The sequence below is a fragment of the Carassius auratus genome, chromosome 41, assembly GCF_003368295.1.
Source record: "Carassius auratus strain Wakin chromosome 41, ASM336829v1, whole genome shotgun sequence".
Classification (NCBI taxonomy): Eukaryota; Metazoa; Chordata; class Actinopteri; order Cypriniformes; family Cyprinidae; genus Carassius; species Carassius auratus.
The window spans coordinates 3,277,858-3,300,357 of NC_039283.1; the positions used below are offsets into that span (position 1 = coordinate 3,277,858).

Genomic DNA, 22,500 nt, shown 5'->3' on the forward strand with positions numbered 1-22,500 from the left:
ATTGCCAATGTTCTGCAGAGTTTACCTCCAACCTCGAAAGAAACTCACTGCCTGTAGCCAGAGTAATTCTGAAGACCTTAATTAGCTTGTTCAGGTGTGTTTGATAAGGGTTAGAGCAAAACTCTGCAGGACAGTGGCACTCCAGGACCACATTGCCTATCCCTGCACATAACACTGCTTTTCATACCTCAATGCTTCTTCATGCAGCACATTAAACTGCAGCAATCTGATGACTGTTGTGTATTCACATTTCTCATTTTCTAGTTTCCTTTTCATCACTGAATGCAGCTTCCTGTCTACACTGAAGCTTTTCTTTAAAAAAAACACTCATTTTCTGCGGATTAGACTGGTTTTGTGAGGGTCTCTTTCAGCGCAGCTCTGACAGATGACTATTGAAATCACTATAGAACTCTCTGCCTGTTGCCCAGGGCAACACTAAGTCACTTCTCTTTTCATGCGCCACGTGACTGGGGGTTGACGTCATCGGGGGAGGGACGCTGCCAGAGTTTCGTCCATCTTTACTGCAAGGGCTTCGAGGAACTTGAGGACTTGTTGAATTGAAACCGTTAGTCTTAGTCTTGATATATTTCTGTTAGCTACCAGCCTCGTCCTCGGGTATAAATAGCTGGTTTATGGACAGTTGAAGGCAGTGGATTGCAGGGGAAAATAGAACTAGAAAAAAGAGGTAAGTCATACTTATTTTTCTTCTGTAGGAATGTTTTTTTTTTTTTTTTTCAGTATGTGATATCTTCGAAGTGGTGAGATTGAATTGGTTCGGCTATCCAAGATGTCCGTGTGATTATTGTGCACAGCTGTTGCATGCTCTCCCGCTCCGTCACACGAGATCAGCACACTGGGGTTCTGTGAACATGAGAAGGATGTAGTTAAGCATTCTTTTACTTGATAAACTCCCCTGTCAGTGTTTCCCTGCCCTTTCAGGTCCTATCCATCTCTTGTTATCAGTTGCTTTGTAGATGGGCTGAATGAATTAGATTAAGAGAGTCCAGCTATCTCCACCACCAGCTCTGAATTTAGTCATAGTGGAAACGGCTACATTTAAGCCTCTTTCACACAGAGATTCCGGATAATACACAGATAATGTGTCCCGTGATTGCTCCCAGGATCGTTCAATTTTGGTTCATTCACACTGCCAGTGATTTTCCGCAATCTGTGCATGCGTTCACATACATCCCATAAGGATCCCGTAGAGACATGTGACATGTGACCGCGCACCATTTCTCTAAGCTGGTGAACGATCTCCGCTTCAGGGCAGATAGTGAGAAGCTTCCTGATCTCTGCTTCATTCCAGTTTGCACACATTTTTGTCATGAATGTTGATCTGCCTTCAAAACACCCGGTGATCGAGTTGAACGATAACATGCATCATCATTACGACACACCCTTTATGTCCTGCATTTTGTTGACACAGGGCTCATACCGGGACTGATCGGGTCAGTGTTTCTAGGTACTCATCCCGGGATCAATCCTGAGACATGTTTGTGTTCAAACAGAAGGCACTCCGGCAATTTTTCCTGATCAACGCACTGTGTGAAAGGGGCTTTAGAAAGCCTCGTGGGAAAGGATGAGAGATGAGGGAGCTGGCATAATCTGTTCAAATTCTACTCTTTCCCAACTTTTCTTTTTCACCTTCCCCACACTTTCACTCCTCGCTTAACTCGTACATGTGAGTGAGCGTGTGTTAAGAATGCTCTCTCTGAGGGAGACACACTTGCACTGAATACCAGAATAGCCCCATCCCCTTTGTCGCATTGCATGTGGGTGGAGGGCGATCTGTGGCAGGAAGAAAACATTTATTGCTAATTGCTTGAATGTTTTGAAAGCTAGTTGTGTTATCATTTTAAACCCAAGAAGATGTCCTGTCAGAGAGATTTCTAGAAGACTGTGCATTTTGCACTTTAGCAAAAGATACTTTCCACTCTTAAAGGAAGGGTCATAATATACATCACTAGGTCATTTACCAACAGTTAAGTTAATGCAACAACCTACTTGAGGAGCAGACCCGAAGCGACTCCGTGCTCGGATTGACTGTTGTAGAACATATTGGTTATTAGATGACACACTCATGCACACATGGCCTACTGGTAGTTCAGAAACACATGGCACCAAAGACAAACACACTCCTGCGATAGAGGCCTGCTGGCTGTAGGGATGAGAGACACTGCTGGCAGCTTGTTCGGCACAGTTCCCACCTGTGTGGGAGGAGATTATCCTCACCGCTACCACTGCTATTGTGTGTTATCTGCCTTGTCTGTTAATACAGCCTGTGTTTTTGTGTGTTTGCGTGCAGTGTGTAGGTAGTGCTTGAGTGTTGTGTGTATCTATTAAATAGCTTAAAATCACAGAGTGCCAAATTAACTTTTTTTATTTTTGTTTTTATTTTATTTTTTTCATTATCTGGCCTCTTAAGTGCTGTTTTAAAAGCATTCTCAAATTCAGTATCACTCTGATAACCACTTAATGGCATACTGTATGCATCTCAAACCTACGCACGCTACTAGTGTTTGCTAAAGTGCTCTTTCATTTTCAAGAAGTAAAATACATTTTCCCGTTTAATAAATAAATGTTGCATTTTTATGTTGTAAAAATGGGAGAGGGATAGTTCACTCAAAAATAAAAATAATTTACTCGCCCAGCCTGTATCTATTTATTTCTTCTGTTAAACACAAAAGATATTTTGAAGAATGCTGGTAACCAAATAGTTGACTGTAGCCTTTGACTTCCATTGTATGAAAAATAATAATAATTGTTTTATGTGTATATTAACGTATACGTACGTAAACAAAAATGTAAACATAATTATGAAAAATGCATTTCACAGTGAAGACAGTAGACAGATGAAGCACACGTGATGTGCCATTTTCGCGGCCGGGCTCGCTCTCACCTCATGTTTGCATGATTTAATTATGATGAATTAATTTGTAAATGATAGTTTTATTTTTACTTGTTCATTAATTTTTTAAAATGCTACTGCTGAATCCTATTGTACCCAGAGGTGTAGTGGTAAAAAAAGAGGTGGGTAAACTATAAATTCTGGATGACCACATCGTGGTCACGGTAAGGTGGGCCACTGCCTACCGGTGTATGTGTATCCTGATGACATCGCTATAGGCTATCATTTGATATTACTACCAAGGGTATCACTGGTTGTTCCCTCATATAGGTCACACAATCACTATTCAATTAATACATTAATCGAAGTACTTGTTAAAGAGACTCAAGAAAGAATAATAAGGTTGAAATCTATAAAGTTTACTAAATGACAAAACAGAGAGAACAATTTTCTTTAGAGGAATAGAGAGGGAGGCTTATATCCAGGGGTTCCAATGCAATGCACTTGTACGCAATGATTAGGGATTTGGGATTATTTTAATAGTCGATTAATCTGTTGAATATTTTCTCAATTAATCGGTTAGTTGTTTGGTCTATAATATGTCAGAAAAATGTGGATTAGTGTTTCCCCAAAAGCTCAGGAATGGTCCTCAAATGTCTCGTTTTGTCCACACCTCAAAGATATTCAGTTGACTGTCACAGAGGAGAGAAGACACTAGAACATATTCACATTTAACAAGCGGGAATCAAATATTTTTTTTACTTTTGTCTTTCATATATTTTATCAATGACACAGACTGCAATGACACAGACAGCTTCATTGCAGAAGGACATCCTTTTGGTCACGTGGTTCACATGAGATGATTGACAGCTTTACAAACTAATGATATCGCACTGATGTCATAGCTGACGCGAATCAATAAGAGGAGAGTAATCGCTAGCTCTGTTAGCTGTTTTAGCTCTTCAAATCGCATAAATCAGTGTAAAATGAATAGAAATGTTATTCTGTATGACAAAATTTTACAAACATGTCATAAAATTATTATCTCTTCAAATGTGCGCACCATTGGACTATAGCCCTGGCGGATCGTGGATATTGTATGTATACGAACACAAATAAACCGGAGATGAGATGAATGGCTGCTGTATGAGTGATGATTTCTATTCAAAATAACGAACGTTATTATTATTATTATTATTTATTATTATTATTAATTGCCGGATATCCATTTTTGAATCTTGATGCAGTCTGTTGCGTGTCGTTCATTTTGAACGAATCTTTAATATGACTCAGGACTACCGAGTTGTCTCAGAGAGTGATTCTTTCATTTTGTGTTGACCACACATGCGGATTACACAACAAATGGGTTCTGAATCGACAGGTGAGGTCTGAGTCTTTTATTCTTCATGTCAGTCCCACGAGAAGAGAATAGATAAGTCATTTTGCTGAACGGGACTCAAAGATCCGAGTCAGTTAAATGATCCAAACTTCCCTCTACTGGCAACACCGCAAGCAATTGGTCAACACTGACAAGTTGCAGCGCAGTATGAAAGACTTAATTTTAACAACAGACAACCTATGAAACTAATAATGAACAATATGAAACTAAAACGACATAAGCTTAATTTAAAAGGTCATAGGAACTGTAGGCTATTTAGAGGTGGATAAACTCAATTTAGAGGTGGATAAACGCACCTTGGAGGTGGGTAAACGCTATTTCTGAATTTTGGGAGGTGCGTAAACGGTGTTTACGTGCGTTTAGCCTCCACTACATCCCTGATTGTACCTGCAAAACACAGTTTATTTTCATTTGTGTTATGTGTATTTGTAATGTGTATCTTGGTTTTATTTTTGTTTTTAGGAGGCAAATTGAGCAAAGTGCTTCCATTTCATTTTATTATTAGTAGTAGTAGTATTAGTTCAAGAATAAAAAAAAATATCGGATTGATATCGGAATCGGCAAATAGCCAAAGCTGCTGCATCGGTATTGGAAGTGAAAAAGTGGTATCGGGACATCCCTACTTTTGTGTTCAGCATAAGAAAGAAACTTATACAGGTTTAGAACCAACTTGAGGGTGAGTAAATAATGACAGAATTAAAAAGTTTTGGGTGAACTATCGCTTTAAGGCCTATTCATACAAAGACATGCAATCTGTATTCTTCACCTATTCACGGTCACTGCCAAATTCTGTTTGCATCACCACAAAGTTATAGTTTTATGAACTAGTGATTTCATGCAAAAGCGCAGATCTTATTGGTTAACCAGTTTTAAGTGAGATCCAATGGAATATATTACATTGAAATATGGAATTTATTAGAACGCTTCTCCATAAAAATAAATAAATCACTTGATCTGATGGCATGCGGATGTTTGTGTTAAGTCTGAACAGATGCATTAACAACTGTTCCTTAAAACTTAAATGTTTATCACGCTAAATGTTTGCATTGAACATTCGTCTGGATGTGAACAAGCCTTTACTTTTTTTTTAGCAGGTACTTTTCATCCAAAATGACATTCAATTAGAGATCTGCTCTAGTCTGCAGTAACTTCAACCTGGCTCTAAAATGACATCTGGTCACCTGAACCAATCAATTCCTTCACACAAAAAAAAGTCACTAACTTTCTTTTCATTTCTTTGTCAGCGTGTGAGAGTGTGATTGTTTAAATGAATATTAATAATAATAATATTTTATTTGTATTAAACCTGACCTATTGATTATGACTAATCTAAAATGAAAAACTGACCTAAGCCTAATTTTAATATTTGTCTGATCCTGTCAAGCTTAGGCTTGGTGGCAGACCTCTACTTGTTGAACATTAATTGTAGGGTTGAAAAACCAGCTGTGTTGTCTGTGAAAGGCTCTTTCACAACCACTCGCTGTTAGAGACTATCTAGTGTTTTAATGATTGGTAATTTCTGCCACGCATATGACTTGAGTAATATTATTCTTATGCAACTTTTATGCAGAAGATGCAGCTTATTTAAACATGTGGGGAAGTTTTATTTTAGTTCGGACCATTCACAGGCTTTTTAAGGAACTGGTTAAAATGTTGTTATTCATTCTTAAAATGTAAAATTGAGGGAGGAGGCAGCACTGGCACTGAAACAATCTTGACTATTAAGGAATCATCCAAAATTTTACCAGTGTAGAAGTTCTGCTATCACAGGTTAGTATAATCTTTAATTTTTTATAAAAGAAATAGTATAACCTTTTGTACTATTATACCATACTGGTGTGAATTTGTAACCTAAGAAAGTTCCTCATATGTCTGTGCTAAAGTTGTTGCTTAGATAAGAGGAATAACAATGGGAGAAGTTTAGACTTGTGTTAGGCTAATGTTTCTGCTACACGATCTTCTTGTTCAGTGTTTCTTGTTCACTTGTATTCAAGGGATTATTACAGTGAAGCTGACTACACTTCAATAAATATCTTATATACATTTTGTCTACACTTTGCAAAAGTGCAGAACTCTGTAAGCTTCAATGAATTAAATGCCTTTGAGTGGCTATAATGTTTATCCACTCAACAAACATGTCTGTGGTTTCAAGATCAGGCGATCACAGCAGGTGTAGAGATCGACCGATATGGGTTTTTCTATAGATGTTTAGAGGTCAGGGTCAGCCGATGGCTGATATGTGCTGCCGATTTTTAGGGCTGATATCTTGAAGTTTTCCCCTTCATTTGCATGCTGAGATGTCACACTAATACGGGAATTAACAAAATGCCTAAATTAATCATCATCTCGAATCTTAATTTTGCGCACTGCAAGGTATTAAAATAAATAAAAAATTCAAAAGTTAACCTAACAAATCAATAAACTGACCAAGTATTAAATATATAAAACAAGTCAGTCATTTACATAAAACTTTGAGCATTTATCAAGCAGGATTTTTCAAGTTTGTTGAAATATAAATGTAAACTTAAATATACATTTAAATAAAATAAATACAATTTTATAAATAAAAATCAATTAAACTTGAAAAGTATAAAAAATAAAATATATATATAAAAAAAAAAATAGTAGGGCTGCAAACACTAGCAAACCAGCACACTGGCAGTCTGTTCATTATTAAAATACACTCAACCAAACATATACAAGGTTACACTGGTCAGTTTATATACCAGTTCACTCTGCTGTTATGCCAAGGACGTTTTTGCTCATGTGAAGAGGTTGATCTTTTCCGTCTAGGATGAGAAAGCTTTTTTTTGTTCTTTTGTACATAATAATAATAATACCGCTGCGGACGCATTTTTGCAGCATTAAGGTTATTAATTGATCGTTCATTTAAACGACGATCGATCATAGAAATTATAGAATATTGACTTCCCTATTTGCAAATGAGTTGGATGGAAACCTGGATATTGTCTGCATCAAACCATGCTTCCGAACAAATGTCATTCACCATTCTGGGCAGCTCCAGGACAGCGGTCTCTCTGAGCGCAGTGCTGTCTGTGAGCGGGGCATAGTAACGGAGCCCTCAATCACGCTGCAGTGTTTGTGAGAGCTGCCAACTTCTCCACCCCATTTACAGTGTGTAATTCTCTGACTAACCTTTATCTCCCAGGAGTGTTGTTGAATCTTCCAAAAGTTTTGGCTTGGGGTCCTTGACATGTGGCAGCAGCACTTTCCACCGCACAAATAACACAGGGCTGCCCCGCTGACGTGCCTGACTTTAAATCGGCGCTACTAACATGGATATCAGCCGATGCCGATATATATATATATAAAAAAAAGACAAATATCGGTTCGATATATCACCCGACCGATATATCGGTCGACCTCTAGTCTCAGTCACATTTATTTTCCAGTTGTTTGTGCAGCCCTATAATGAAGTGATTTAAAATGTATAAAGTAGCACTTATATGTATGAGATCAGTTACCCTTATAAACTGTCATTACTGAAAATTTTTTTACATATGAATGCCAGAGAAGAGCCCTGTATATAAAATTGCTGGTCATATAATTAGGATTTTTTCACTAATTCCATTCAAAAAGTGAAACTTGTATATTATATTCATTCATTACACACAGACTTATATATTTCAAATGTTTATTTCTTTTAATTTTGATGATTATAACTGACAGCTAAGGAAAATCCCAAATTCAATATCTCAGAAAAGTAGAATATAACTTAAGACCAATACAAAGAAGGATTTTTAGAAATATTGACCAAATAAAAAGTATTAAAATAAAAACTATGAGCATGTAAAGCACTCAATGCTTAGATTTTCTATGTGGTTAAGGTCAGGGGAGTTTGCTGGCCGATTAAGAACAGGGATACCATGGTCCTTAAACCAGGTACTGGTAGCTTTGGCACTGTGTGCAGGTGCCAAGTCCTGTTGGAAAATGAAATCTGCATCTCCATAAAGTTGGTCAGCAGCAAGTAGCATGAAGTGCTCTAAAACTTCCTGGTATACGGCTGTGTTGACCTTGGACCTCAGAAAAAACAGTGGACCAACAGCAGCAGATGACATGTCACCCCAAACCATCACTGACTGTGGAAACTTTACACTGGACCTCAAGCAACATGGTTTGTGTGCCTCTCCTCTCTTCCTCCAGACTCTGGGACCCTGATTTCCAAAGGAAATACTAAATTTACTTTCTTCAGAGAACATAACTTTGGACCTCAGCAGCAGTCCAGTCCTTCTTGAAGCGAAATGCTTCTGACGCTGTCTGTTGTTCAAGAGTGGCTTGACACAAGGAATGCGACAGCTGAAACCCATGTCTTGCATACATCTGTATGTAGTGGTTCTTGAAGCACTGACTCCAGCTGCAGTCCACTCTTTGTGAATCTCCCCCACATTTTTGAATGTTTTTTGTCTCAAGATCCTCTCCAGGGAGCGGTTATCCCTATTGCTTGTACACTTTTTTTCTACCACATCTTTTCCTTGATTTCGCCTCTCTATTAATGTGCTTGGTTACAGAGCTCTGTGAACAGCCAGCCTCTTTTGCAATGACCTTTTGTGTCTTGCCCTCCTTGTGCAAGTTGTCAATGATCGTCTTTTGGACAACTGTCAAGTTGGCAGTCTTCCCCATGATTGTGTAGCCTACAGAACTAGACTGAGAGATCATTTAAAGGCCTTTGCAGGTGTTTTGAGTTAATTAGCCGATTAGAGTGTGGCTCCATCTGTCTTCAATATTGAACCTTTTCACAATATTCTAATTTTCTGAGATACTGAATTGGGATTTTCCTTTAGTTGTCAGTTATAATCATCAAAATTAAAAGAAATAAACATTTGAAATATATCAGTCTGTGTTTAATGAATAAATATAATATAAAAATTTCACTTTTTGAAGGGAATTAGTGAAATAAATTAGCTTTTTGATGATATTCTAATTATATGACCAGCACCTTTATATAATGTATTAGCAAAGCAAAATATCACATAATACTTTCCCTTGCGAGTGGTGTCCAACGGAAGATGTATTTTGATGCAATAAATATGGTGTAATTTTAACAGTATTCATCCCTCTAAAACATGTCAGTCTCTGGCACTGTATATAATGAGTTGAATTTTAGGGGGTTTATTATATACAATCTTAACACCCCAGTCCTCACTAGCCAAATGAGTGCAGAGACCTCAATTCTTGGTACACAATACGAAAATGATTTACTCAGAGAATCCTTGTAAACAAACAATTCCAAAAATTCCAAAACAAAATCAAACTTTTATTTCTACAAGCTTGAATTGGGTACTAATATAGAATTTACTTTTTATTCTTGCCTGAAATAAATTAATGTAGAAATTGCATTTGTTTTTCTGTAATATTTACTTAAACAAAGAATCATTTTTATCAGTGATCTTTAGGTTTTTTAAATGTCCGTGTCTTTGAGTAGACATGATAAACTTTGTTAGTATGTCTACTGTTTCCATTTTAATTCCCCTTCAGTTACACAAAGTGGGGGGAAAAAACTGGCAGATAGTATGTATTTGCTCTCAGTTTGAAATAAATGGGAGTCATTTTTTGCCCTGTTTGTGTCCGGCTCATTCTCTGCAGGGCACACTCATGTCAGAAAATATCCTTCACCATGCTGAGAGCTGGACACAGCTGTTCTTGTTTTGTTACGCTCTTGCTTTTTTCTCCCATTTTGTACATTTCTGTTAGAGATTCTTTAATTTATAGAAATGTGTATAGCTTTAATGTTGCTAGACAGGTTTTTATTTGTATTGCCCTCAAAGATAGAAGGGCCTAACCTAGAGAAAACTGAAATATTAAGCTCTACTTATATTAATGCCTTATTTCTGGTACTTCTCACATCAAATGCATTCCCATTGCTAAAAATACAGTTTTTAGAAAACTTGGAAACAGATACTGTTGCATTCCTCCTTAGATTGCATCTCTGATGTGTTGGAAATGTTAAAAGTCATTCTGTTTGTTTCCTTGGTTCTCCTCTCTCTGTGGGAAACTGTTTATCCCTGCACTGTTGTTTATTTGTTGGCATGCCAACATGAAATCCCTGATATTATATTAGTAATTCTTTAGGCCAGTTCCTTGGTTTCAGTTCCCTTTTCTTAAGTATGATCTCACACACTCTTATTTCTGAAAATCTGACCTTGATCAATACATTTTTTTATAGTTGTCTTTATCTGGCATGTTTCTGTGACAAAGCAGCATGGTGTCCGTCAGCAGATGTCACTATTTTACTGTCATAAATCTTTTTCTGTTAGCATAACTGTTGCAAATAAACATTCATAATGTATAAAAACTAATATGAAACATTCCAGCTGAAGACAAGGAAATTACGTCGCTCGCTTTGCCAAGTGCATTCCAACTGAATACATAACGGCACGCACGTGCCCTACTCCCTCAAAGTTCCCTTTTCAAGGGGATAGGGATGATCACTTCCATTTGTAATTTGCCCTGTGAACCGTTCTGAACCAATTCTCGTATAGGCACATCCCTAATTTACACAAACTGTTTGATGAAGCTGAGGTGCCATCAAATGCATTTCAAATGCATAAATAATTGTATAAGATTGTTTTACTTTTTTTTTTTTTTTAAACCTAAAAATATATGTTGTGAAAAATGCAGTGATAATTTTAAATATGACCAAACCACCAGTAGGTGGTGGCAAACTAATGTTTTAATGAGTGAGTCATTTAGTAGTCAATTCTTTCTAACGGCTGATTCAGAAATGTGGCAAGCGACTGTGTTTATGAGTGGAATGCGGAATCATTGACTCGGAGACACACTACAATTTTGCGATGGCTTTGATTGGAAAAAAATTTATCAGCGAAATTGAGCAAAAAGTCAATATTGTATAAAATATAAGTGACTTAATTTTAACTTCCTTTATTGAACTTCTATATCAGTGTCACATTGCAATCATGTTGATATTGATGTTCGGGGAAAATCTTGGTCGTGTAATGTTGCTCACCTAAATCATATTTTAGATATTTTTTTCTATCCCAGTATGCATATTTAACTTTCTGTGAGTTACTTTGTGTGTGTGCTGTTGCGCGAGCTTCATCTGGCAGGACGTAAATGTATTATCAATTGCCATTTAAACTGAATGCAATTAAAATCAGAATCATTCTTGCACAAAATTGTTTAAATATGAATGGGAACGTAAGTGTGATGTCAACACGGACCATCATTTTACCGTTGCCATGTTACAGCACAGAAGCATTATTGCAAACAGGAACATGTATTCTACATAGAAATTTCCTGCTGGCACTTTATTTGACCAGACTTTGTTTTTCCAGTGAGTTAAACAGAACGAAAACTGAAAATGCCATTTCCGGTCAATAATTTTAGTCGGCTGAAATATCATTCTCCATACCTCCATAAGGTCCCCACAGTCATGGAAATTCAGAAATTATCAAGGAAGATTGGAAATATCATTATGAATGTCAAGTTTTCTAGTTTTGTTGAAATATTTATTTGGATTTTGCCTCATCCACTAATCAAGAACAACTGGAAATGCCATGGATTCACTGGCCAAAGCAGCAATCATTGTGGACATCAAAGATCAGCCTCTTAGAAAGTGCTCCGCAAGAGCTTAATTAGATTCTGTCTGTCGTTAGCAAATTACCACCCAAATTAAAGGCCTTTTTTTCTTTTTTTTAAAGCTCTGCTCTCATGCTGCCGATATGAATGATTGTAGTCAGTATACACAGTTTCAAGAAGGGAAAACAGGATGTTGTTCCCCCCAGTGGCCTGCAGGGTTGTTTTAGAAGTGTGTGTATATAGTGGGTGTGGCATCAGGCGTTTATTAACAGAAATCTACATAAAGTTCAAAAAAAGGAGTAAAAGTGTCCAAAGGGTGAGTGTGTTAAAATTAAATGGGGGGTCTGGTGTGTTTGTCATGCTGTGGTGTTCGTGAAGTTAGGGAAGATGGGTGCAGGTAAGGGGCGAGTCCGGCGGCCACATTGACTCCCCTCTCTGGTCTGGGGCACAAGGGGCGGCAGCTTCTTCCAGTGGCTTCATCCTTCATTTTGACCACAGTGCTTGAAGGGACTAGATGGCCTGGTATCCTGGCACAACGGGCATGTAACGGGTGTGATTCTCATCAGGAGCTCTTCAGTGGCACGGAGATGCCTCAACACTCCCTTCCTGGACCCACGAGGACACCAACGGCCTTGAGGAGAGGCACACTCAACATTTTAACAGTGTCAGTGATGAGGCTCCAGGTGTCGCTTCAGGTGAACCAAACCAAGAGACTTTCCTGAGTTTTGTAGTTTTGAATGCTCAGAAAACCTTTGCAGGTGCTTTAAGTTGATTAGCTGATTGGCATGTCACCATATTTTAATTTGTTGGGATAGTGAATTGGTGGGTTTTTGTTAAATGTGAGCCAAATTCATCACAATTAAAAGAACCAAAGACTTAAACTACTTCACTTCTACTTGAGTTGAATTACTGAATTGAACTTTTCAATGACATTCGAATTTGAGATGCACCTGTATATATATGTATATACATATATCTTTTTTTAAGCTTTTTTCAAAACAATTTTAAATACATTTTTAATTAACAACAAAAACACTAGTGCCCTGCTAGATATTTTTGCCTTTTCTTGGCTTATTATTGTCAGCTAAGATCTGTTTCTGCTTTACTGTGGAAGTGAAAGGTTGAGGTGTGATAAAGGCGAAGTAACAAGCTGCCTGAGATGTCGTCGTCTTGAACATTTTACTGGCTAATGATTTGTAGATTACGTTTGCTTGAGCTTGATCACAAGCAAAGTGAACTGTGGGCTGGAACAATCAGAAATGCAGTAGTTTCCCACTGTCACTGTGCAATTAGTCATCTTTCCAAATGGCTGAAATCCAGATATTTTAAGGAAATCCGTTTAGTGCAGCAGTGTTCGGTCTAGAGATGCAAACATTGATTTATTGTGTTCTCTCTGCCAACCAATGCTGCTTGGAGTGTCTGTTTCCATAGCAACATGGCAAGAGGTCACAGAGATTCATTATTGTACATGAAGACAGCATTGCTAACTGCATTGTAATTAAGCCCCAGTCTGTCCTCCGTGTTTAAATTGATGTTCAGTTTAATCAGGAGGGTTAATGCTGAATACTTAATACATGCCTGTCGGCCATGACACCTCTCAGCTGAGAACTATTTCTCAGCACATGACATATAAAAGAATGTTGTAAATGTAGTTCACCGCTAATCCAATGTGACCTCAACAACTGCTTTCCTTGTCAATTTGCAGTTAAAGATAGATTAAACACATGTGGCACTATAAATATTCAGTTGCAGAGAAACAGTCAAGCATTACTCCAGTCTTTGGGATCACAGTTGAATATGGTTATGCATTCATGTAAAATAATCAAACAATATTTGTTGTTACATGTCATTGTGTTACCAAATAATAGATTGGTGTGCAAAAGTTAATAAATGATAGTTTAAACAGCAGAGTGCGCTCTCTGACCCGCCTAACCTGATTTTACCAAGTGAGACATGTTCCTGGGACAACATCGTTGTTGACCCTGGAACAACATTGTGATTAACCAATCAGATTTGAAGAACCAGTTTATAGATTTTGTGAAGTTTATGCTTAAAATCAGTGTTTGGTGCTTGTACATCAGTGTCATTCATCTATCATTTCCTCTGATTTTAGGGATTACTCATGGTTAAGGTTAGGTTTAGGTGTAGGGATATGGTTAAGAATATATTTTTGGAGTAAAATGTTGTTCCAGGGTCAACAAAATATGTTGACCTAGGAACACATCGGACTTGGCAAAATCAGGACGTGCCTCTGACCCCCTCATAGACCGCAAGGGCACTACCACGATCAAGGTCCGGAAATCTGTAAAGTAATCATCAGGGTTCAACTAATTTTACGAAGCTACAAGAATTATTTTTATATACTTAGAAAACAAAAATAACCCCTTTTATTCAATTTGTTTCCACCTCATCACCCTAGTGCCATTTTGGAGAGTATCCACTGAACGCAAACATTGTATGCTGTTTTGTGTCAGCTGCGACACGCGGATACGTTGTTTTAGAAAAAGTATTCTCGTGGCACAGCTGACACAGAACAGCATACGCAGTTTCTGTTTTTGTTTGTTTTCCTGTTTTTCCTTTTAGTTTGAAGAGCTACACTCCAGTTCTAATCAAAGAGTGAGTAGTGTCTCCTCTTCAGCCCTAACCTTCACCACACAGCTCTAATGCACATGATTCATTCGGCTCATTTAAAACATTTTGTGCTGTGACTATATTGGTGCATGTGTGCGTGCGTGTGTACGTCTAAATGTTTGCCTAGAACTTTAGTAAGACGGTTGTCTGATTAGTACAAAGATCCATGGCCCATCTGAGAAACGGGAGTCACTTCCTGCAGAGAGACGCATCAGATGTCACGTAACAGCTGATCCTGTCCAGACCGTCCGGCCCGAGTAGATACTCTACAGCTGGGGACAGTTAATGACCCATCACATGGACACATTTTTCATTTTTGTTTTGCCATTTTTATTGATTGCTAGGCATTTAGGTCTAGACATGTTTTGTCGTCTTGAGATTTCTCAGAATGTTTTTGTTGGTTTTGTTTTGACAAGTTTTTTTATTGATATTCTGGCTCATTTACTCCTAGTAAATCCTGACATGTGTTAGTAGTTAGCGGTTGCACCTTTTTTCAAGGGAAAAGCGTCAAGTCTTTTGAGATATGGAGGTGGAAGTCTTTTATGATTTATCTTATGTAATACTGAAATTTGGACTCAAACTGCTTCCGAAGGCTCAGTGTTTAGATCTAGTCATTACGAAGATAGGAAAGCTGTCCTGTTTTTTATTTAATTATCAGTATTTTTAGGAATATTCTTCTGCAGAAAGGGAGCATCTTTAGGGATATTTTGTGCATGATAAAAGGCATCCTTTCTTGTAAAACTGCCTCATGTTCCCATGTAGTATGCTTCTGGTATCGCTCTGCAGCCTTACATCACTGTATAGCAGCTGCATCATCATCTGAAGACAAAGTGAATTGTTGAGCAGAGGACGTGTGTATGGCTTTTTGTTTTTTAATTCTGTTGTTGATAGTGTTTTGAAAAGTTTTTTTTTTTCAAAAGTTAATGCAGTTTTGGATTGCTGCTCAGACTTGGTCATATACTTCTAATGAGGACATAAGACGCAAAACAGCCGCACTGTCAGAACACATTTCTCTGAATTAAAACATTTAAAGCCAGTAGGTTTCATGGCTTGACACCGTAACTATTTCTGTGACTGGCTTAAATGGGTATTGTGGGAAATCAGACATACAGTGATTTTGCCGCTGCAGGCCGCTCAGCCACTGTATTATTGGTCACTGCGGGTGTTCCTGCTGCTAAAAAAGAGCAATTAAGTGCACGAATCAATCTCATCTAGTATGCTTCCACATTTAAAAGTATCAATGCATGTTGGCAGAGATGAACCATGCTACTAGTGAAATCACTAGTAACAGTAATACCAATTTTATCTTTTGTGTTGCCTACATAACACTACAGTATCTGTCCTTATCAGTAGTCGCTGCATTACTCCTTGACATAGTTAAAGATAAACTTATCAACTTGCATGACTGGACACGCTTGACACTCAGGCGCTAAACTCTCATGTTACTGTAAATCGCCAGCTTTCATTGAGAATGACATCATGGTGTTACTACAGTACATGGCTTTATTTCATCTGTCGCTTTATTTGTTATCAAGATGTATTTGATTGGCAAGGGCATGTCTCCGTTTGGAAAAAATCTGCAAGTAGAGCCATTGTATGCAACTCTAGATGGACAAACACATGGATAGCTATAGCTCAAAAATCTTCAGGCTTCATGGATATATCTTATGGTATTGTATGAAAAAATTCAAAGGTAGATGACAGCAGTTCAAAATAGGGATGTTATTTGGTTCTTAACTGTGCTTCATATTATAGTCATTAGGTGTACATTTTACATAAGGATCATGGCAGCATATGGTACCACAGTATACCATTATGAGTTGAGTCTGCCAAACTTACCATGCTTTTTCACTTGCCTCCTTTTTCCAGTGCTGTGTCGTGAAACGAAACCATGGGGAAGCAGAACAGCAAGCTCCGCCCTGAGGTGATGCAGGACCTGCTGGAGAGCACAGACTTTACAGAGCATGAAATCCAGGAATGGTACAAGGGCTTTCTACGGGACTGTCCCAGCGGCAACCTCTCCATGGAAGAGTTTAAGAAAATCTACGGAAACTTCTTCCCTTATGGAGACGCCTCAAAGTTTGCGGAGCATGTGTTCCGTACTTTTGACGCAAACGGGGACGGCACAATAGACTTTCGGGAGTTCATAATTGCATTGAGCGTCACGTCACGAGGGAAGCTGGAACAGAAGCTCAAGTGGGCGTTTAGCATGTATGATCTGGACGGAAACGGATACATCAGCAAAGCAGAGATGCTAGAGATCGTGCATGTATGTCAAGCAGCCTAAAGCTTTTATGAATCAACCTAATCTTTTCACTCTTGAAATCCTGTTTTAATCATCACCATGACTGCGGAAGTCTGAAATAGAATCAGATATCACTTAAGGAGACACAAAAGAGAACCCAACCCAGTCCTGCTACCTAATTTTCACATCGCATATGTTGTTATTTCTCACTTGCGGTAACAGCAAGGATAGCCGTGGTGTTAGACTGTCAGGAAGCTCCATACTGTAAAGAGAGCCCAAGTCTCTAAAACAGGTTTTCCTTCACATGGTTATGTTTGCTGTCATTGCAATTTGCCTGATTTATCTTTTGCAGCTTTCTTGCTGATAAGAGTAATTTTAGCATCAGCTCTTGAGAGCCTATCGAATATATATCACATATATAAGTGTGATCAGCAACAATTATGAGGAGATGTTTGAATGACGGGAATCTTTTGTGTGTCGTCTCCCTCAGGCGATTTATAAGATGGTGTGTTCAGTAGTGAAGATGCCGGAGGATGAGTCCACACCTGAGAAGAGAACAGAAAAGATCTTCAGACAAATGGACACCAACCGGGATGGTAAAGCCTTTTTCTCCCTTTAACATAAAGCTTCTTAAGCAGTCGTATATGATGGTCTTTCAAGGCTAAAATTATGACAGAAACATTGAAGTTTAACAGCGCTTCTCTGATGTCACGGTGTCTCGTGTTATCACTCAATCATTGTTTCAGTCGTGGAAAGATGTCACTAAAAGGCATCAATCAGTGCGTTAAATATAACATTCTACTGTTCAAAATGTTTACCCTTTTACTCTTACATTACATTTATTAAAAAAAATATATATATATATATATATATATATATATATATATATATATATAAATCTGGCTGTGTGCAATCTGTGCATTCTTTGTAAAGTCTGTGCTTGTTTTTTGCTCTCTAATACAAACTAGTTGAGTGATTTGAAGAGCCCCATTAGCACTAACACAAGGTTTAGGACTGTCTACTTCAGCGTGAATGAGTGTGCATGCAATTGATGATCAAAAACCAAACGATGGAGTATACAGAAAGACTAGAGTCACAAGGGATGGAGACTGTGTGCATGTTTGCGTATTTGACGGATCAGACGCAGCTTAAGTGTGTTTCTTAAACAGATACTTTAATAATCACAGTGAGGAAATTGAAGCACAAAAACCTCTGATCAAATTATACCATGCAGACTAAAATGAGGTGTGTGTTGAATGCTAATGTTAGTCACATCTATGAGTGAGAGGACCTGTTCTTGTGCCATTTTGGGTAACATTGCCTGTACACTCCTGAATATCAAACGTTTCTTAGCATTCCTACACCACCTCTTACTTTTAAATGCAAGGAGACTGCAGTGCCACCTACTGACCAATATGGTACTTGCCACTTTTGTGGTTCTTGCACAACTGCATGTTTTTGTTTTTTTAGGGATGTCCCTATAGTAAAATTTAGCCCTATACCAAAATAAATAAAACTCCATCAGTGACGAAAAAACCTTGGTAAAAAGGGGAAAATTAACAGGCACAATTTTGTTTAGCTTCTGTTAGATTATACTTGCCCTTTTTTAACCCATTTTATTTGATTTAATAGAAATACTCAAATCTTTTCCATTGTTTCCATAACATAATTTTTTACGTTTTATTCTAGGAAAACTGTCTCTGGAGGAGTTCATCAAAGGGGCGAAGAGCGACCCGTCCATTGTGCGTCTGCTACAGTGTGACCCCAGCAGTGCAGGACAGTTCTGAGATCAGCGTCTCGTGCTTCAACCTTTTATTTATTTATGGGTTTTAATTTCGTTTTTTGATATAGTCGCTCCTTCCAGTCACAGGGAAATGATGGAGGGTCAGGTTTTTTTTTCTTTTCTTTCTATTTTCCCAGACTAGGGCATCTGGGTCTCATCAGACTGAGCTTGGCCAGATATAGAAACACACACATGCGCGCACAGAGTTATTGGCTGTGTTTTCTCTGTAGGGAGCCACCCCAGGTCTGCAAGAGGCCTGTGATGGAGTGAATTAGGGTTACTAGAGTATTTATCTGAACTCCAATCACTTCCTGATTAGAAAAGAGGTTTCATGTTGGGGTAAAAAATACAATTCTATTAGCTGAGGCAGTTTAAGCATGACCAAGACCGGAATATAAGATGGGGAAATAGTTTATGCACTCAATAAAACACAGTTGTGTCCTTTATTATTATTTTTTTTTATATCTGATGCCTGAATCCTAGATCAAACGGGTGACAATAGTGTGTAAACAACTCAGCCTTAGTGATTTCAGTATTTGGCTTATTTTTAACTTTTAGACTATGTAGTTTCTCTCAATTCATAATTAGGCCAGCTTTATTATCGGCAGATCACAGTATTATTATTCAGTGGGACCAATAAAACAGGCATGCAGATTTTCTAGTTGTATGATTCCCCACGTTTTGCTTACAATCTACAGAGCCTTATTACTTACTGCTGGAAGCGCACATCCAGTTTCGTGTGGATTCGTTTGGTTTGAATCAGAAAGTCTGCCATTCAAAAGACCTGAACTGAACTGAACTGCATTCTCTTTTTCCAGTTTTCTAATGTTTGTACTCTAGTAACTGTAGGCTTGTATATAAATGTGAAATATCAGACACGCATGCCAAACTGTACTCAGAGTTCCATCTTAGGATGCAGCGATCGGTTTTATTTTTAGCAAAAGCATGTTAATAAATTAATCTGCATTTGTGGACAGGAGAGTATTTGTGTAATGTGTATGCACGTGTTGTGTGTGTGTGTGTGTGTGTGTGTGTGTGTGTGTGTGTGTGTGTGTGTGTGTGTGTGTGTGTGTTTGGTTTATATCAGTTACAGCCCTGTTTGCTCACCCTGGTTCTAGATGTTGTGTTGCATTGTTTGCATTATTGCAGAACATTTTTATTGAAGAAGTACTAAAGCTTTATTCATTCAAAGCTAATATAATTTTAGACTCACTTTAATCTGCTTTATAGGCAGTCTTTAACCCTGGATTGTACACATGAGCATCATCAAGTTACTGAATTGCCTTAAACACACTCCAAAGCTTTCCTGTGTAAGTAATTTTTTTTTTTTTTTTTTTTTTTTAAATCAAGCCTCAGTTGCAGTAAATTTGCTTGAACTCGAAATGAAAATGATCCATCTGTTGGTGAGTTTAGCACTATGTTCTTCCCGTTCACTCCTTTAGCAGATGTAATTATGTTGACGGCCATTTGCTCAATATATTAATTTGTCGAAGACGCTCATTTCTAAAATAACATCAAGAGTGTAAGAGGAAATAGGACCCATTGCTTTTCAAATGCCCCTTGCATTCATGTTGTATTCACACCTGTATCCATTGCACTTGCGGCACAAATTTAATTCAACGATAGGTAGAGAGCATTTAGTAGCTTCTAGTAGTTTCCGTATCACCCTCTGCCCTGCTTTTATCAAACGTGCCAACTGCTTCTACTGATGTTCAGTGTTCTTGAATGTCCCTGTTAATGCCAAATGCCTCACCACAGTGCATTCGGTTCTGCTATTCTGTTATTTTACTTTTTATCTTACTCGTTGAACAACTGCTGTTTTTGTAAAAATATTAAAACAGAGGCAGATCAAAATTTGTTCTGTTATTTCATGGTTTATGCATATTTTATGTCGTTTTTTCCCCCCGTTTTCTTTTTAAACATCTGACATTACATTTCTGTATGACAATAATATCATGCAGTCGTGTGCCAAAAATATGAAAGCAGTATTGTGGAAATTTATACTGTACAATTGTTATTTGTCAAACAAATTGTTTGTAATTCTTGCATTTTGTAGATTTTGTATGGTAATCTGTATTTTGTGGCTGTAGAGATTTGAGACCTAGAGATTTGTTTTGGTTATCACATTGAGCAGAAATTAAATCTGGAGAGAACAGCGCGTTGTTGTGTTGCATTCATTTACTCTGAGAGTCATCCTTTTTGCTTTTGTTGTCTTCAGTGGCAGCCACTAATAGAAACTCACTCAAAATGGGTTGAAATGTAGTAGTACCTGCTTTGGCCACAGGATGTCAGCTTACGTTAATGTATGTTGAATTATTTGAGGTGAATTAATTGTTTACATGCTTGAGATCTAGCATAAAATCTGAATGAATAAAAAGCCAGTTTAGACTTCAAAGAATCTGACTTTTAGTGTAGATGTGTATTCTAAAATATTTATTTCCCTGGATATTAGTGTGTTACTTTTATTCCCAATAAATGTTTCCTGAAAGTGCATCTCCTAAAGCAATATTAATTTATAATTCCCATCACTTCGAAAGCGTTTTATTCTTCCCAGTGTTGTGAGTGCTCTTTGAAGGTCTTGTCCAGTTCAATGAGGAACTCTTCCACATGTCTGACACTCTCGGTGGTACTCTGGGCAACTCTATATCACTGTCTTTGAGATTATGTGAGATTAGATGGGTGGGGAAACAAATTAGAAATTTCCACTCCTACCCACCACATGAGAAGCATTCCTGAAAAGTATAACCATTGTGTAATTACAGCATTTAAAGGGATTGTTCAGTTGCTGGTCCCCATTGACTTGCATAGTGGTTTTGCTTTAAAAAAAAAAAAAAAAATGTGTATATATATATATACAGTGGGGATCGAAAGTTTGGGCACCCTTTGCAGAATCTGTGAAAATATGAGTAATTTTCAAAAAATAAGAGAGATCATACTAAATGCATGTTATCTTTTATTTAGTACTGTCCTGAATAGGACATTGTACATAGCTCTTAATGCATCTTGTTTCCTTCTGGAGCATCAGTGAATGTTTGAATCTTTTTAAATAGTTTTGTTTGAGTCCCTCAATTGTCCTTAGTGTGAAAAGATGTATCTCAAAATCATACAGTCACTGCTGGAAAGGGTTCAAATATGCAAAGATGCTGGAAAACTGAAGAATCTGCAGGACCTTAAAGATTTTTCTGAAGAACGCTGCTCAGTTTAACTGTTCAGAACAAACAAGGGACTCATGCACAATCATCACAAAACAGAAAGACAGTCGTGGATCATCAGGTAACAGAACACAGTACTAAGAACCAAGGGATCCCAAACTTTTGAGTGGGGTTATTTTAATAATTTCAAAAAAAAAATTTGTCTTGTGGACTAAATGTTAATATCTTTTATGTACAATATCTTACTCAGGACAAACTTTCGATCCCCACTGTATATATATATATATATTGTTCTTATGCTTTGTTCTTATGCTCATGGAAGACATGACATCATGGGAATCATCTGAGTTAGCGGGATTAGTCCAGAATTGCTTGCTGATATTTTCCCATCAGACTGCATTCAATATGTTATACATGCAAGTGACTGAGCATTCGCAACCATAAACTCTTTTAAAAAGTGGTGCAGCTTTATTTGAATTTCCTAAAAATGAATAGGTTCCCAACACGAGCATACTTAAGTTATCAGAGGACACCTTCTCCAGAGGGCTGAGCCTTTATTGGATTGGTAAACCTGGTAAAATGTGTCAATTCAGTGTGTGTATGTGTATGTAACATTTTGCTAACAATGCAGAATCGTTACCTGTCTGACGGGTAGAAGCTGAAGCCCTTCTCCAGGTCAAAACAGGTTCGTTTTCTTTTGAGTACTCAGGCATGCCACACCTCTTGTGAAATTTCCCATGAAGTCAGATAAAGATGCGGATCAAGTAAGAACCGAATGGGTTTTAAAAAAAAAATAAAAAAAAAAGAACATCATGACGGAACAAGACAAGCAATCTAAAACTACAAAAAAATAAAAATAAATTATGGGTCAAATTATGTATT

General features: G+C 37.7%; 1 protein-coding gene across 1 annotated transcript; it reads left to right on the forward strand.

The window, feature by feature from the left end:
- Positions 1-532: 532 nt before the first annotated feature.
- On the forward strand, positions 533-20,624 carry LOC113059798 (neurocalcin-delta A-like). Its single transcript, XM_026228412.1, has 4 exons — positions 533-685; positions 16,308-16,707; positions 17,174-17,279; positions 18,373-20,624. Exons 2-4 carry the CDS (start codon positions 16,330-16,332, stop codon positions 18,468-18,470), a joined length of 582 nt encoding a protein of 193 aa, XP_026084197.1. The 5' UTR covers positions 533-685; positions 16,308-16,329; the 3' UTR covers positions 18,471-20,624.
- Positions 20,625-22,500: the final 1,876 nt, after the last annotated feature.